The sequence below is a fragment of the Centruroides sculpturatus genome, unplaced genomic scaffold (genome assembly GCF_000671375.1).
Source record: "Centruroides sculpturatus isolate CEXI.00-Female unplaced genomic scaffold, Cexi_2.0 scaffold2, whole genome shotgun sequence".
NCBI lineage: Eukaryota > Metazoa > Arthropoda > Arachnida > Scorpiones > Buthidae > Centruroides > Centruroides sculpturatus.
The window spans coordinates 542,718-559,119 of record NW_019384369.1 but is presented as its reverse complement, the minus strand read 5'-3'; the positions used below and the strand labels follow the sequence as shown (position 1 = coordinate 559,119).

The window sequence follows — 16,402 nt, the reverse complement described above, 5'->3', positions numbered from 1 at the left end:
TTTTCTTATATTTTTTCGTAAAAACGGAAATATTTTAAAATTCGAGTCGCGAGGAGAAGTGTCATTTACAGGAGACAAAGTGTTTTTCTATGACTTATGCGTTTTTCTTTCGTATATGTTTTATCTATGTGTATCTCTATATATATATTTTGACGTTTGGAATTTGCTAAAAACACTCGTATGAATGTAATTTTCAATAGTTTCTATACATTGAATAGATTAATGATGCACAGACGACAAATATAAACCCATCATCAAATATGTAACTTGCACGTTATATAAAATTTGTTATTGAAATTAGTGAAAAGGGAGTTTATAAGCAAATATTTACAAAATAGTACAAGTACGCGATGTATATGGAATCACTGTAATGTTTACTGCCTTGACATTCACAGACACCCACGTTTATCAGGGAATGTTTTTAAGTGAAAAATCATCCTCCAATTTCTCATTCTCTCGTCGTATACAGGTAAGTGATTAACATTAGTTTAAAATATTTTAACTTTATAGACTCGAATCTTTAATTTTATTCATTTCTAGATGATGTCAGACGTTATCCAGATGTAGCTATAATTATACTTTTAAGTTGAGAGGCGCTGAATTAAATTTCTTTCAGTTAAAAATAAAATAAATTACATGTAATTTGTAACTTACATCGATTCATTATGTCTAACATTCGCTAAATAAATAAATATATATATATATATTTTGCTATATACACGCGTAAACAACGTTTTTTAAGAAGAAAATGATACGTAATTTAGTTAAGTTTAATTAAATTTAGATGTGGGATTTTCTCGTCTTTTATCTGTGCATAAATTAAATGCATAGTTTACAACGATTAAACAATATAATAAATATTTAATTAAATTTCGGTTATTTAATTTTTATATATATATTTTTATTAAGGGGAAGGAAGAAATCTCGCATCTCTTAAGAGAGAATTTCAGGTCGCTGACCTTTTCTATCTATTCTATTTATTTTGAAAGTTCCCGACGGAGATATATTAGTATATTTATGTATATATCCTATTACAATAGGAAGATTTTTCAAAATGAAATGATTTAAAATATTACGATATAAAGATGTTTGTTTATCTAATGATTCTACTTCATATATTATCAGGAGAATGCCCCGCGAATCCTTTTTTTTTTTCCGGCCAGATTTAAATGCATAAAACAGAAAAAAATGTATGGCAATTGCATTTGAATTTATGTGCATATTTTGCATTTTTCATCGACTTTTCACTTCTTTTATGCAGTGGCAATGATACGGTCCTTAGCAGAGGAATGCTTATCTTATGTTACTTATGGAACTAGCTACATCTATCAAGCGACTTTGGAATCTGAAATGAATCATTCTATATTTAATCGTAAAAGAGAAAAATGGATGAATATTCTCCATATATTATAAGAGATATAAATCAGTTAAAATATCTTCTTAAATCTTGCAAAAATTCGTTAAACAGAGCTTAGATATATCACACACAGAGAGAAAGAGAGAACATGTTTACAGTGTACTTATCTAAACTTTAGATACTTTTTTCTAGATTTATAGATTTATATATAACAAAATAAACTAGAGAACTTAGAAAAATATATTTTTCTCTTATGTTTACAAAAGAAAATAGCATCAGAACTTAAAAGCAGATTTCAAAATTTAATCTAGAACTTATGAAAGAAGTCGCTTTATCAATACGTAACTAACTAGCATTGTTTTTCTTTTTAATATTCAGCTAACTAACTACTATTTTTTATGTTTTCCTTGTTTATTAGAGAGCAAAGACCTCTTTTCTAATAACACGCTAATTATTACAGAGCATAAACTTAATACTTTTACATATTCTTCGAATTATTCCTTAATAAAAATCATTCTGAGTCGAAGAAAAAAAAAGGAATTTTATGTTGAAACAAACGTTTTTAATAGTGGCATTAAACTAAAATTTATTCGGAATCTAATTACATTTGATGATCTAAAAATTTTAATTATTATTTTCTGATTAAAATTCACGTTAAGTTTTCATTTCTTTCTTTCTTTCTTATCTAAATTATTTTATTTTTCTATTCTAAAATTATTCTTTGATTTATGATAATTTCTTCAGGGGGAATAAACTTGTTAAAATTTCACAAATATTTTATTTTTATTACATTCGAGCAATTAAAACCTACTCTTAACACATTAATCAATGTAGTTTATCCGAACCCTACCGTAAATTTAGCATTGTTTCTTTTATTATGAACTGTAAAAAATGAATCGTTTGCGTTTTATTTATATATGTGCGAAGTAAATTCGGAAAGAGTAGCTTATTTGAATGATTAAATAAATATAAACGTGGAGTGGAAACTGAGTGAGGAGAAGGTGAAGTATCGGTAGTGTTCTAACCGCAGTTGTGTAAGTGTTGCTGTATTAATTGTATAAGTTCTGGTCATTGATGCTGTGCGAATTGTGTTAGTTGTAATCACTGCTGCTGTGTTAATTGTTTGAACCTGTTCGTATTAAATTTATTCATTTAATGTGTAAATTATTATTAAAAATTATTTATAGAATGCATAATTTATTTATTTAATAATTACTACAAGTAATATTCAGTTGACAAGAAGAAACCATCCCTTAAACACCCTTAAGTAAAAGGAAAAATCATTATAAATTATAAACTTCTCTATATTAAACTCATCCAAAGATAAACCTGCAATGATTACATCTACAATTGAACTTACTGGAAACATCGGATAATGTAGGGAGAAGAGAGATTGTTTATCCTTATGTATGAATATATATGATCTCTGTTTGCTTCGTGTGTGAGTAAAGAATAAAGAATAAACAATATATTCTCTCTATGACTAAAGAATGAGGAGCAGAAAGCAATCTATTTACAAATATGGAACGATGAAAATGATTTATTACTAATGCAGAGTGACGAGTCTTTATAAAGATTGAAGAACACAATTTTCTCATTACATACGAGAATGAGGAATCAACGGAACTTTCTCTACAAGTGAAAGATGAGGACCGAGCGATATTCTCTCTTTGTATTGTTAAAGAATGAAAAGTAAAAAACTCTTTATATAAGGAATGACGAAAAGATTATTTTTCCATTAAAGAAAAATGAATAAGTAACATTCTATTTATGAAACACATTATTTTCATTATTCTCATATGAGGAAGAGAAGACTTTATAATCTCACAAGTAACTTTATACCCTTCAGTCACGTTAAAGCGAAAAATCTTATACAGTGAATGAAGTTTCTCTTTTCTAACTTGTAAATTGAGTGATTGTTCTATTAGTTTCCCCATCCTCATTAGAGAATATTCTGTTAGTTCCTCATCCCCATTCGTCATTAAAATGAAGAACGACTGAACGAAAGTGAGCAGTTAACGTATTCATATTAAATCGTACATTTAAAACCACTACATGGAGTTAAGATACATAAATAGACCCAGAAAAGTCACTTTTAACGATAGAAAAATCGAATTTACTCTTCTATACGCGAACACAAAGAACTATCTTACATAACAACTTTCAAAGAAAGCGATAATGTCAATAATGCAGCACAAAATATAGAATTATCGCTTATATTTTTAGTTAAATAATACAAAAATTCAAAGATTACAAACAGATCATGAATAATTCATCTATTGACATTTGCCACAACTCTAGTGTTAATTGTATTTTTGGCAAACAAATTTATATACAGTAAATAACTGCATTAATACACAATAATAATAATAATAATAATAGTAATAATAATATTTTTATTTAAATTATAATCACAGGAGATAAAAATATACTTAAGTAAATTTATTAAAAATTTATAAATGCATCAAACTACAACAATATATTAAAAGTCACTTAAATGATTACGTAACAGTTTTAATCACGTTAACTTAAAATGAAAGCACTCAACTTATAAATATTACATAAGCTCATGATATAAACTTTACTTACGTAAAATTTAATATATTTTTTTATTAATTTCTACTTACAGTAAACATGCCTGAGCCTAGTAACGACTACAGGGTTGTAGTTTTTGGTGCCGGTGGTGTAGGGAAGAGTTCTCTAGTCTTACGTTTTATAAAGGGTACTTTTCGTGAAAATTATATACCAACCATTGAAGATACATATAGACAGGTAGGTAAATTATATATTTAATTAATTCTGGAAGGTAAATTATGTTTAGATTTCATTTTATTATATAAAAGGAGTCATCTGTACAGTTTCTGAGCCCTTCTTTCCTTGGTGTACATGTGACAAATGTACAGAATGGCCCACCTGACATTGAAGATACCAGATAAAAATTCCTGTTTATAACTTACCACGTGATTAGACAATGCCTTGACCCCTTCTCCCCATTTTCGTGGCCTTCCTCATCTGTAAACATAATTAACGAATGGCCCCAAAGTAGACATGTCGAATAATCTACATCACAATACAACGCGCTATAATTATGTGTATATGTCACACTATAGAATATACTTATGCAAATTAAAATGATTCTAAATATACACAAGTATAATAATTTTAATCTCATATATGTATACTTAATGAGAAATTATTCGTGGTATATTATGTTTACTATGAAACAATATAAAGTATTAAAATTATTATAGTTAATTCTATAAATCTCATTGAAAGAAGACTTCAGAACCATCCTGTAGCGTAACTAGAACTGAGATTAGGAGGCCCGAATTGGAACGTGAAAACTACATTTACCATTGTACCACTCTGAATGCAGTCATTAGGACTGTGAATGAAGAGTAAAACCGATTAGATAAAGTATATATATATATGTGTATGTGTTTTCCATGTACTTATTTAATATTTTTTCCTTTATTTACACGGGACCTTTGAGTCCTTTCCTGGTTACGCTACTGAAACTATCTACGAATACGTAATTCTAATAAAGATGTAGGATTTTCCTACATTTAGAGTAGGAAAATCCTACATCCGATGCGTCACAATACAATTTACAATATTCATATTATTGTGGAAGTCTTTTTAAAGACCGTATTTGGCCCGTGCACGCTTTAATTTTCATAATTATATTGATTTTTTTCTTATATCACAGAAATATGTGTTATATTAAGATTATGTGTAGTTAATTCAATTCGATTGATTGGGATGACGCACATTTTTTACGTAAATCTGTCGTCATTCTTTACAATTTCTCATTGAAGACATGACGTAAAATTGACGTAAAAATGCAGACTATAACAACAAATCGATATACTCTATATTTACATAATTCTAATAATTTTCTTCCTAAGTTTATATAATAGGTAAACATTGTATCCAGTCTGGATACAATATTCAAGTTAATACGGACAACACAGCAGTAGCGTAATCAGAAAAGGGCCTTACGTTTGTAAATAAAGAAAGAAAAAAATTAAATAAGTAGAAAAAAAAAATTATATATGACTACTCTTTAGCCACTGCACCAGTGGCTGCGGATGAACACAGTGCTACAGAGTACACTGTGGATGAACACAGGATACGGTGTACACAGTACACAGTGGATAAACACATAGTATCAGAGTACAAATGAACACAAGTCAACAGTGGTACAAGGTGAATGTAAATTTGCGCGTTTTAATTCGGGTCCCCTATTATTAATTTTAGTTACCCTACTATAGCATAGAATCAATTTATATGCACAAACAAAGGTTCCTCTCTTACATACACACTGACATATTAAAAAAGGGAAAATCCATTTTTTATACCTCTATATATAGATACATACAGCTTACACTGGAGAGGTATATAACAATATTTTAAACTTGACAGATGATCTACACTATCTTAAAGTTTTTTATATAAAAATTTAGAATGATTTCTTTCTATTTATAGCAAAAATTTTTGATCGAAACGAACGTAAAATAAAAAAATGGGGAATATTTCCTAAGAAAGTCTTTGTTACTTCCTTTCACCTTTTAAGAAATCCTTGTTGGCCCTATTATGGCCATAATAATGATTAATTTAATAACTTTGCAGAGCCGGAGGAATGAATCGGTAATTTTTGATGCTATTTATAATTCACAGACTTTTGTTAAGTCAGCTGCAATAAATCTATAGATAAAAAGATCCAAAGTTAAGGTGAAATTCTGTAACTTTTTGCCTTTATAGACGATTTTTATGCTTATTTTATTTTTTTTATATTTTAAAAAAATTGCAGGGAATTTTTAAAATACAGTCGGACCTACAGTTATGGCGAATATTTTTCAGGGACGTTTCTTTTTGAACTGTTCACAAAATAACCTCCAAACAACGCCCACCTCTGGACTGCGACCATTTTTTATTTCCTCGTCAGTGGCCGTTATTCAGAGGTTTGACCGTATTTAAATAATTAAAAAAAAATCTGCAGATATATATAAAATCAATAGAAAAACTAAAAAAAAGTGAAATAAAATATAAAATCTTATAAATTATTATAATTAAACGCAACTCTAAATTAATTTTTTTTAATATTTCTCTTTGTTATTTTTAAAATATATTTTTGTATAACATAATTAAATACATCGTATACTATGTTTAAATTAATTTAAAGCACGTTAAACGTCGTAATTAGTTTTCGAATAACGGTCGTTAAGCGAGCCGTCGTCGTAAATCGAATCCCAATTTCTCATATATTTAGTATCATAAATAGAGGTTCTGTTCTAGTCTTAAGTATAATTGTAAATTACAGTAAAAAATTAGAAATATAGTCAAACCTGTGAAGAAGGACACCAACGGAAACATTTGGCCAACGTTTAAAAGTTGTTTTCTATGCAATTTTGCTTAATTAAAAAAAATCGTGAAAGATGGCCACTGTTTGGAGGTGGTCGTTGTTGCAGGTTGGACTGTATACAGGGGTTTTTTTTTTATAAATATAAGATAAAAATTTCAATTTAAATTATTTTATACTCAAATATTAAGCATTTTATCAGATACTTTTTCATGACAGGTAATTTTAAATCGATTTTTTTTGTTTTTTAATTTAAAATATGAATTTTTAAAAGTAATTCTGTCAAATTATTTAATATTCTCATAAAATAATGTTTCACTTTTTCATATCCAAAATTTCCCTAATTCAATATATTCCTTTGTCAATTTCCCCACAAGGATTTTCATAAAGAAAGATATTAAATCAGGGAATTTTACTTACAATAAGACATAAATCAGGGAATTTCCGTTAAAGAATACTAAAAATGTTTAAGACAATCTAAATTAAATTAATATTTTCTTTCCCAAATTTACTGTTTTCTTCATACATTTCTCTTTAGGGAAATGGACGTTTCCCTAAAGAGAAATGTATGAAGAAAACTGATGAAATGATCGAAGGAAATGAATTGAGTGAAAAGTATTAAATCACAAAAGTTTTAGCTTAAATTAAATCGTAAAACTCCTCACATCAAACCTTAGTTTAAATTTTAAATTAATAAAGTTTTATTTTAAATTTTATCAGTTTTTCTACACGAAATTACGAGGGAATTTTAAGAAGAATTCGGTAATAATAGGGAAATTGAAAAAGAAAAAAAAAGCAAATCAGGGAAATTTTAATTTAAATTAAATCTTAAATCACAGTTATTAATACTTAGCTTATGTATTAAATTAAGACACTTGTAATTTAAATTTTTATTTTATTAATTTTCATATAGAGTATTTTTTAAATACATTCATACAGATTATTCATAGGGAAATTTTAGACTAATCCGGAAATAAGAGGGAAATTTCAGATGTTTATTAATTTGTAATTATTGTGGAAGTGGATAATTTTTTTAAAAATATTTTTTAAAGGAAAAAAGTATTCAAGAAACTTTTTAAATTAAATTATTTTTTAAATTTGAAAATATTCTTAGATTAAAGAATTTAAAGAAATCTGTTTATAGAGATTTTTCGAAAAATGATCAATAATTTATTATTTGTACAGTAATATACTTTTGAAATATAAAATTTTTAAATTGAATTTCAAAAGTTTTTATTGATTATTATTTTTTATTTATTTATTTAAAAAGGTTTGAATTTATCAAAATTAAAAAGTTAAGAAAATAAATCTTTTGATTTTTTTATATTTTAAAAATTACTTCATCTTGCTAAAATTATTTATTTATTTACTTCTCTCTTTGAATTACATAAGAAATATCTAAATAAATTAAAATATATATTTAAAAAATTAATAATAAATGAAACAAATACTGTTTAAAACGGAAATCTGCTTAAACGGGAGAAATTAGCAATTTTCTATATTAAATGAAACCTGCCAGAACCGAATAAACATTCCGCATCGTGCGAGTCCATTTTACACGGGTTTTACTGTACATAAAAATATTATTATAATTTTTAAAATTTATTAATTCTTTTTTAAAATTTTGATGAGAAATTTATTTTTAAATAAATATATTCAGTCCAACTTCCAATAACGACCACCTGCCAATAGCGGCCATTTTTCAGGAATGTATCACTTTAAACAAAAATGCATGCAAAATAACCTCCTAACAACGGCAAATTTTTTTTAACGTTCTGGTCAGTGAACGTTGTTTAGAGGTTTCACTGTATATATATAGGCCTATATATATTTTATAATGCAAACTTCCGAAATTAAAATTTAGGGAAAAATTAACGAAAATTTTCAAGGATTTTTCATTTATTTATTTAAATAAAAACGAAATTTTTATCAAGTAACAGGGAAAATTCTAATTTAAAAAACTATATAGGGATTTTCAGCAGATAAAAGAGAGAAATTTTGATAAAAACCTAACAGAATATTTTATCATTTCATGTGTATCTAAGGGAAAATTCTGACAAAATTAGGGAAATAGCGAACAAAAGGGAATAAATACATATAATAGAGAAAATTCTGACAAAAAGTGAGAATTTTTTCTATTCATAGGGAAAATTTTTACAATATAAATTTGATAAAGATTTTTATCAGTGAATGCTCACTAAAACTAAAATGTTTAATTAGAATGTAAACTTAACTTAAAAACTATAAAAACTAAATTTATCAGGTAATAGGGAAATTTCTAGTTAAACATTAAATATTTTTTTTAATCAGATAATAGAGATAAATGCGGAAAAAATTGGGGTTGGGAAGATGAAACTAAATTAGGGAATTTTTTATCAGCTAATAGGGAAATTTTAGAGTAAAAATTAAAGCAGAATTTTATCACGATTAAAATTGCATGAAGTTTCATCATAAACGAATAAAAATTTAGCGACTAGTCATTAAAATTTTTTAATGAAACAGTAAAAAAATAGAAGGAATTTTCTATTTAAAAATAAAAGAGAATAATGTAAAGGAAAATAATTAAAACGGATTTTTTTTATTATTAAAAATCAATTAAGATATATTGCAAATATCGAATTTTATTTAATAAAATGGCCATTCTCCTCCATTATTCTTCATGGGATCTTCAATTAATTAAAATGAAAGCGTTTAAAATCCATGAAGTCGAGATATTTTCTTTGTCGTGGATTAAGTGTTCGATACAATTAACTTTAATGAAGTGTATTTACAGGTGATCAACTGTAACAAAAACATCTGCACTCTACAGATCACGGATACGACTGGAAGTCACCAATTTCCAGCCATGCAACGCCTTAACATATCGAAAGCCCACGCTTTCATATTGGTCTACTCCGTTACAACAAATCAAAGCTTAGAGGAATTGTCGTCGATATTTAACATCATTAAAGAAATAAAAGGTAACATCGAAGGAATTCCCATTATGTTGGTTGGTAACAAATGCGACGAAACCGATTGTAGGGAGATCGATTTTCAATTAGGTTTAGATCAGGCGATGAGATGGGGGTGTGGTTTTATGGAAACTTCAGCTAAAACAAATTATCACGTCAAAGAGTTATTTCAGGAACTGTTAAACATGGAAAGGAGAAGAAAAATGGGTTACAGAGACAACATGAAAAATAAGTCGCGTGATAGAAAAGAAAAAATACTTAAAGGTTGCCTGTTGATGTAAAACCAGAAAAAAAAAAACAATCGCATCTCCTTTATCCCTTTGTTTTTTCCTTTACGGGACCAGATTATTTCGGACTTTAACTATTAAAACGGTATTGTTTTCGATTCGTGCGGTACTGAGTGGTCCAAAAGTCAATTAACTATGGCGTGGTGTTTACAAAAGCGTTACGTAATTCTAGAGTAACAATAAGTAGTACGATTACGTGTAATTAATAAAAGAATATGTTACGTTCGGTACCTCGAACTGTATATTATTCCTTATTACAAATAAGAGGTTGTTGATCGTTCGTGAGTTACTTAATTTTGGGACTGAATAATGCGATAGCATTACGTAATTAATAGACGATCCTTGTCTTAAATATCTGGACAAATAACTAATATTATACCAAATCTTTCTTATTCAATATACAATTAACAATACTTTAGCAAATTAAATACGTATTCGAGCGATTCGCACATGGTTAACTGACTTTTGAGCCATCCTGTATATAATTGTTAAAATAGCACATATTTATTTAATTTTTTGGGGGGAGATTTTTGTCTGTAAATTGATATTTTTTCAAGTTCGAATTCTTTATTTTTTTGAGTGTGTGTAAAGGAATCATGTATATGTTACACGTTTAAAAAAAACCATAAGATATTTCGCATCGAAGTACATTCGTTCATGCTTATGAATAAAATTGTTTTTGATCTAAAATTTATTTTTAATATAGAAGATTAACTATTAGAATTAAAAACAAAAAGTTATCCGCATTTTAAAACGCATTTTTAGTGCTATCTAAATATCCCTAAATGGCATTTAGATATCTACTGAAAAATTCATTTCAACTTTTTCGTATTCCTGAAATTTCCCGTAAGTCGGGGATTTTTCTTTTTAATTTACCGAATTTTGTCAATTTTTATAATGCTTAAAACTGATAGAAGGAAGTTTACGAATAACACATTCATAAAATAAAAAGAAATTTAAATACTTTAATTTATAAAAGAGGACATTCAAAATTTTCAGAAAAATCAGAGAAATTATCGGAAAATTTAAAAATTACATCTTTAAATTTGTAAGAAAAGCGAATAAAAAATTTATTTGGTGTCTTAATGTTTTTCTAAACTGGAAGTTTGTCATTAGATGTGTATAAATAGGAAAAAATGCCATTTATAGAGTCAGGTTCGAGTAATAATTGTGATAATTATATTGATCTCAACGTTATAATCTCAAGGACAATGACCTAAGTGACAATTAAGAATTCCTAGAAGTTCTAACTTAGAACTTCTAAGGTCAAAGACAATTAATAATCTGACACCTTCAAGAAAGAAAAAAGAAGGAAAAAAGAAAAATGGATACTTAATCATAAATTTGTCAGCTGATAGATAAACGATAATAAAAATTTAAAATTTCCCTATGCTATTGAAAGTATCCATTAGACTGTATCGACTTAATGATTTTTCCCTAATATTGAGGGTTTATCCCCTCAACTTTCATATAAAAATTTGTTTAATTGAAAAAAAATTTTTTTGGATTATAATATAAATTTTTTTGTTACAATAATGAAATAAAAATTTTATTATTAAAAGAATATTAAAATAAAATTTAGGGCAATTTCATTGATTCTAATTAAGCAAGACAAAATTAGAAAAGAAGCATCAATTGATTTTGTGGCAAATAACATGATTTATTGGCATCTTTTACGTAAAATAACAAATCAATGATGCTATTTATGTTCTTCATTAACATCTTCAATCGATTAAACAAACTTTACTCTGATCAGACTTCAATTTTCTCAATCATCAACTCCTTTTTTTCCCATTACAATAACTAATTTTGTAGTATTTAATAATTTTAAAAGTAATTCACTTTGTTTTTCCACTTTAAAACTCAATTACACAATTTTTTTGTGCCTATTAATAATGTATATTTTATATATGTTACTGAATATGACTTGTAACAAATTCACTGTATCTTTTCATTTTTATTGTAAAATATTATTTGCAGCCATTTTATACTGGTTATACCTTTCATTTTTTTGTCCTGGCTGCAGATCTCATCTGGCAATTAAAATTTCTAAAATATCCATTTGTTGAATGGGTTTTCTATCCTACAGATCAATAAAATTCTCAACTTAATTAATGAATTATCAAAGAAAACAAATCAAAATTCCTTCAATTAATGTGCATTAGCCATTTGGCATAAGGTTGTATATGATTAATTAGTTACATATTTGTGAGTGGATGTAAAATGCTCAAAAAATTAAAAAAAAAATGATCTAAATGTTTGTGGACCAAATATCTTCATTTCTTAATAATGTACCATTTGTTCTGCTAATTTACACCATGTAAATATTTTTAAAATAATGTTATATTGATTTTGATGGAGGAAATAAATGTTTTGTATAAAAAAAATTTTATATGTTAGCAAGTCATTTTTATAATAATAAGATAATATTGAACGAGATCTCATAGAAAAAAAATGAACATTTTAATTCTACAACATTACACATATGGCATGGAAAATTATGAACACATTCATATATGCTTGTTACAGAAAATATTGGAGCTGCACTGGTCTTATCGCCCATGTGCCCTCGAGCACCCGTGAATATAATCTTGGGCAGTTTAATTCCCGTATATTTTACTTTTGTAGCCTTTCATCACAATATACTTTACCATGTTAACAATCTGGCACATGGGTTTCTGGCAAATCCAGTTAGCCCAATAACATTTTAAATTTTCAATTTTATTGAAAAAATATAAATGCACGACAAAATATATATATATGTATATCGACTGGAAGTCACCAATTTCCAGCCATGCAACGCCTTAACATATCGAAAGCCCACGCTTTCATATTTGTCTACTCCGTTACAACAAATCAAAGCTTAGAGGAATTGTCGTCGATATTTAACATCATTAAAGAAATAAAAGGTAACATCGAAGGAATTCCCATTATGNTTAAAATTTAGGTAAAAATATTTTAGCTTTTTTTCCCTATATATTTAAAATTTAAGGAAAAATATTTTAGGTTTTTCCCCATGTTAAAACTTAGGGAAGAATAATATAAAGTGAACGGGAATTTTCAGGGAATTTTTAAAATACAGTCGGACCTACAGTTATGGCGAATATTTTTCAGGGACGTTTCTTTTTGAACTGTTCACAAAATAACCTCCAAACAACGCCCACCTCTGGACTGCGACCATTTTTTATTTCCTCGTCAGTGGCCGTTATTCAGAGGTTTGACCGTATTTAAATAATTAAAAAAAAATCTGCAGATATATATAAAATCAATAGAAAAACTAAAAAAAAGTGAAATAAAATATAAAATCTTATAAATTATTATAATTAAACGCAACTCTAAATTAATTTTTTTTAATATTTCTCTTTGTTATTTTTAAAATATATTTTTGTATAACATAATTAAATACATCGTAAACTATGTTTAAATTAATTTAAAGCACGTTAAACGTCGTAATTAGTTTTCGAATAACGGTCGTTAAGCGAGCCGTCGTCGTAAATCGAATCCCAATTTCTCATATATTTAGTATCATAAATAGAGGTTCTGTTCTAGTCTTAAGTATAATTGTAAATTACAGTAAAAAATTAGAAATATAGTCAAACCTGTGAAGAAGGACACCAACGGAAACATTTGGCCAACGTTTAAAAGTTGTTTTCTATGCAATTTTGCTTAATTAAAAAAAATCGTGAAAGATGGCCACTGTTTGGAGGTGGTCGTTGTTGCAGGTTGGACTGTATACAGGTGTTTTTTTTTTATAAATATAAGATAAAAATTTCAATTTAAATTATTTTATACTCAAATATTAAGCATTTTATCAGATACTTTTTCATGACAGGTAATTTTAAATCGATTTTTTTTGTTTTTTAATTTAAAATATGAATTTTTAAAAGTAATTCTGTCAAATTATTTAATATTCTCATAAAATAATGTTTCACTTTTTCATATCCAAAATTTCCCTAATTCAATATATTCCTTTGTCAATTTCCCCACAAGGATTTTCATAAAGAAAGATATTAAATCAGGGAATTTTACTTACAATAAGACATAAATCAGGGAATTTCCGTTAAAGAATACTAAAAATGTTTAAGACAATCTAAATTAAATTAATATTTTCTTTCCCAAATTTACTGTTTTCTTCATACATTTCTCTTTAGGGAAATGGACGTTTCCCTAAAGAGAAATGTATGAAGAAAACTGATGAAATGATCGAAGGAAATGAATTGAGTGAAAAGTATTAAATCACAAAAGTTTTAGCTTAAATTAAATCGTAAAACTCCTCACATCAAACCTTAGTTTAAATTTTAAATTAATAAAGTTCTATTTTNAAACAAAAATGCATGCAAAATAACCTCCTAACAACGGCAAATTTTTTTTAACGTTCTGGTCAGTGAACGTTGTTTAGAGGTTTCACTGTATATATATAGGCCTATATATATTTTATAATGCAAACTTCCGAAATTAAAATTTAGGGAAAAATTAACGAAAATTTTCAAGGATTTTTCATTTATTTATTTAAATAAAAACGAAATTTTTATCAAGTAACAGGGAAAATTCTAATTTAAAAAACTATATAGGGATTTTCAGCAGATAAAAGAGAGAAATTTTGATAAAAACCTAACAGAATATTTTATCATTTCATGTGTATCTAAGGGAAAATTCTGACAAAATTAGGGAAATAGCGAACAAAAGGGAATAAATACATATAATAGAGAAAATTCTGACAAAAAGTGAGAATTTTTTCTATTCATAGGGAAAATTTTTACAATATAAATTTGATAAAGATTTTTATCAGTGAATGCTCACTAAAACTAAAATGTTTAATTAGAATGTAAACTTAACTTAAAAACTATAAAAACTAAATTTATCAGGTAATAGGGAAATTTCTAGTTAAACATTAAATATTTTTTTTAATCAGATAATAGAGATAAATGCGGAAAAAATTGGGGTTGGGAAGATGAAACTAAATTAGGGAATTTTTTATCAGCTAATAGGGAAATTTTAGAGTAAAAATTAAAGCAGAATTTTATCACGATTAAAATTGCATGAAGTTTCATCATAAACGAATAAAAATTTAGCGACTAGTCATTAAAATTTTTTAATGAAACAGTAAAAAAATAGAAGGAATTTTCTATTTAAAAATAAAAGAGAATAATGTAAAGGAAAATAATTAAAACGGATTTTTTTTATTATTAAAAATCAATTAAGATATATTGCAAATATCGAATTTTATTTAATAAAATGGCCATTCTCCTCCATTATTCTTCATGGGATCTTCAATTAATTAAAATGAAAGCGTTTAAAATCCATGAAGTCGAGATATTTTCTTTGTCGTGGATTAAGTGTTCGATACAATTAACTTTAATGAAGTGTATTTACAGGTGATCAACTGTAACAAAAACATCTGCACTCTACAGATCACGGATACGACTGGAAGTCACCAATTTCCAGCCATGCAACGCCTTAACATATCGAAAGCCCACGCTTTCATATTGGTCTACTCCGTTACAACAAATCAAAGCTTAGAGGAATTGTCGTCGATATTTAACATCATTAAAGAAATAAAAGGTAACATCGAAGGAATTCCCATTATGTTGGTTGGTAACAAATGCGACGAAACCGATTGTAGGGAGATCGATTTTCAATTAGGTTTAGATCAGGCGATGAGATGGGGGTGTGGTTTTATGGAAACTTCAGCTAAAACAAATTATCACGTCAAAGAGTTATTTCAGGAACTGTTAAACATGGAAAGGAGAAGAAAAATGGGTTACAGAGACAACATGAAAAATAAGTCGCGTGATAGAAAAGAAAAAATACTTAAAGGTTGCCTGTTGATGTAAAACCAAAAAAAAAAAAACAATCGCATCTCCTTTATCCCTTTGTTTTTTCCTTTACGGGACCAGATTATTTGGGACTTTAACTATTAAAAAACTGTATTGTTTTCGATTCGTGCGGTACTGAGTGGTCCAAAAGTCAATTAACTATGGCGTGGTGTTTACAAAAGCGTTACGTAATTCTAGAGTAACAANATTACACATGCTTCTATAATATATAAATTAAAAAAAATTATTAATACTAGAGAATGGCTTCTAAATTTATAAAATGGACCTTCTGGTTTGAATGATTTTACTATGTTATCTACATTTTCTACAGGATTTAAATGGACTTTATATTAGATTTAAAAATTAACAGCATTAAGATTTACTTTTTGTAAATTAAGTAGATAAAATTAATGCCATTATGTAATAAAATAAACAAGAAAAAAAAAGCCATTTGAGTATTTTAAAAATTTCCTGGTGTTTTAGCAAATTTCATTTATTTGAAAACATATTTTAATTTTTTTATCATCAGATTTGTATTGATATAATGTGCAATATCAAAATTAGAATGTGTAAAATTTAGATTTTAGTATAAAAATTAATAATTTCATTACATGCCAACTAATTTTTTA

General features: G+C 26.9%; 2 protein-coding genes across 3 annotated transcripts; both read left to right on the top strand.

Annotated features, from left to right (window-relative positions):
• Nucleotides 1-421: 421 nt before the first annotated feature.
• Nucleotides 422-12,313, top strand: LOC111613726 (GTP-binding protein Di-Ras2-like). Of its 2 annotated transcripts, XM_023355076.1 has the most exons (3): nucleotides 422-469; nucleotides 3,987-4,129; nucleotides 9,493-12,313. In XM_023355076.1, exons 2-3 carry the CDS (start codon nucleotides 3,992-3,994, stop codon nucleotides 9,949-9,951), a joined length of 597 nt encoding a protein of 198 aa, XP_023210844.1. In that variant the 5' UTR covers nucleotides 422-469; nucleotides 3,987-3,991; the 3' UTR covers nucleotides 9,952-12,313. The 2 variants fall into 2 exon arrangements, with proteins under 2 accessions (XP_023210844.1, XP_023210837.1); XM_023355069.1 differs by lacking the exon at nucleotides 422-469 and having other exon boundaries at nucleotides 3,981-4,129.
• A 1,118-nt stretch (nucleotides 12,314-13,431) lies between these two features.
• Nucleotides 13,432-15,820, top strand: LOC111613404 (GTP-binding protein Di-Ras2-like). Its single transcript, XM_023354754.1, has 2 exons — nucleotides 13,432-13,695; nucleotides 15,333-15,820. Exons 1-2 carry the CDS (start codon nucleotides 13,612-13,614, stop codon nucleotides 15,789-15,791), a joined length of 543 nt encoding a protein of 180 aa, XP_023210522.1. The 5' UTR covers nucleotides 13,432-13,611; the 3' UTR covers nucleotides 15,792-15,820.
• Nucleotides 15,821-16,402: the final 582 nt, after the last annotated feature.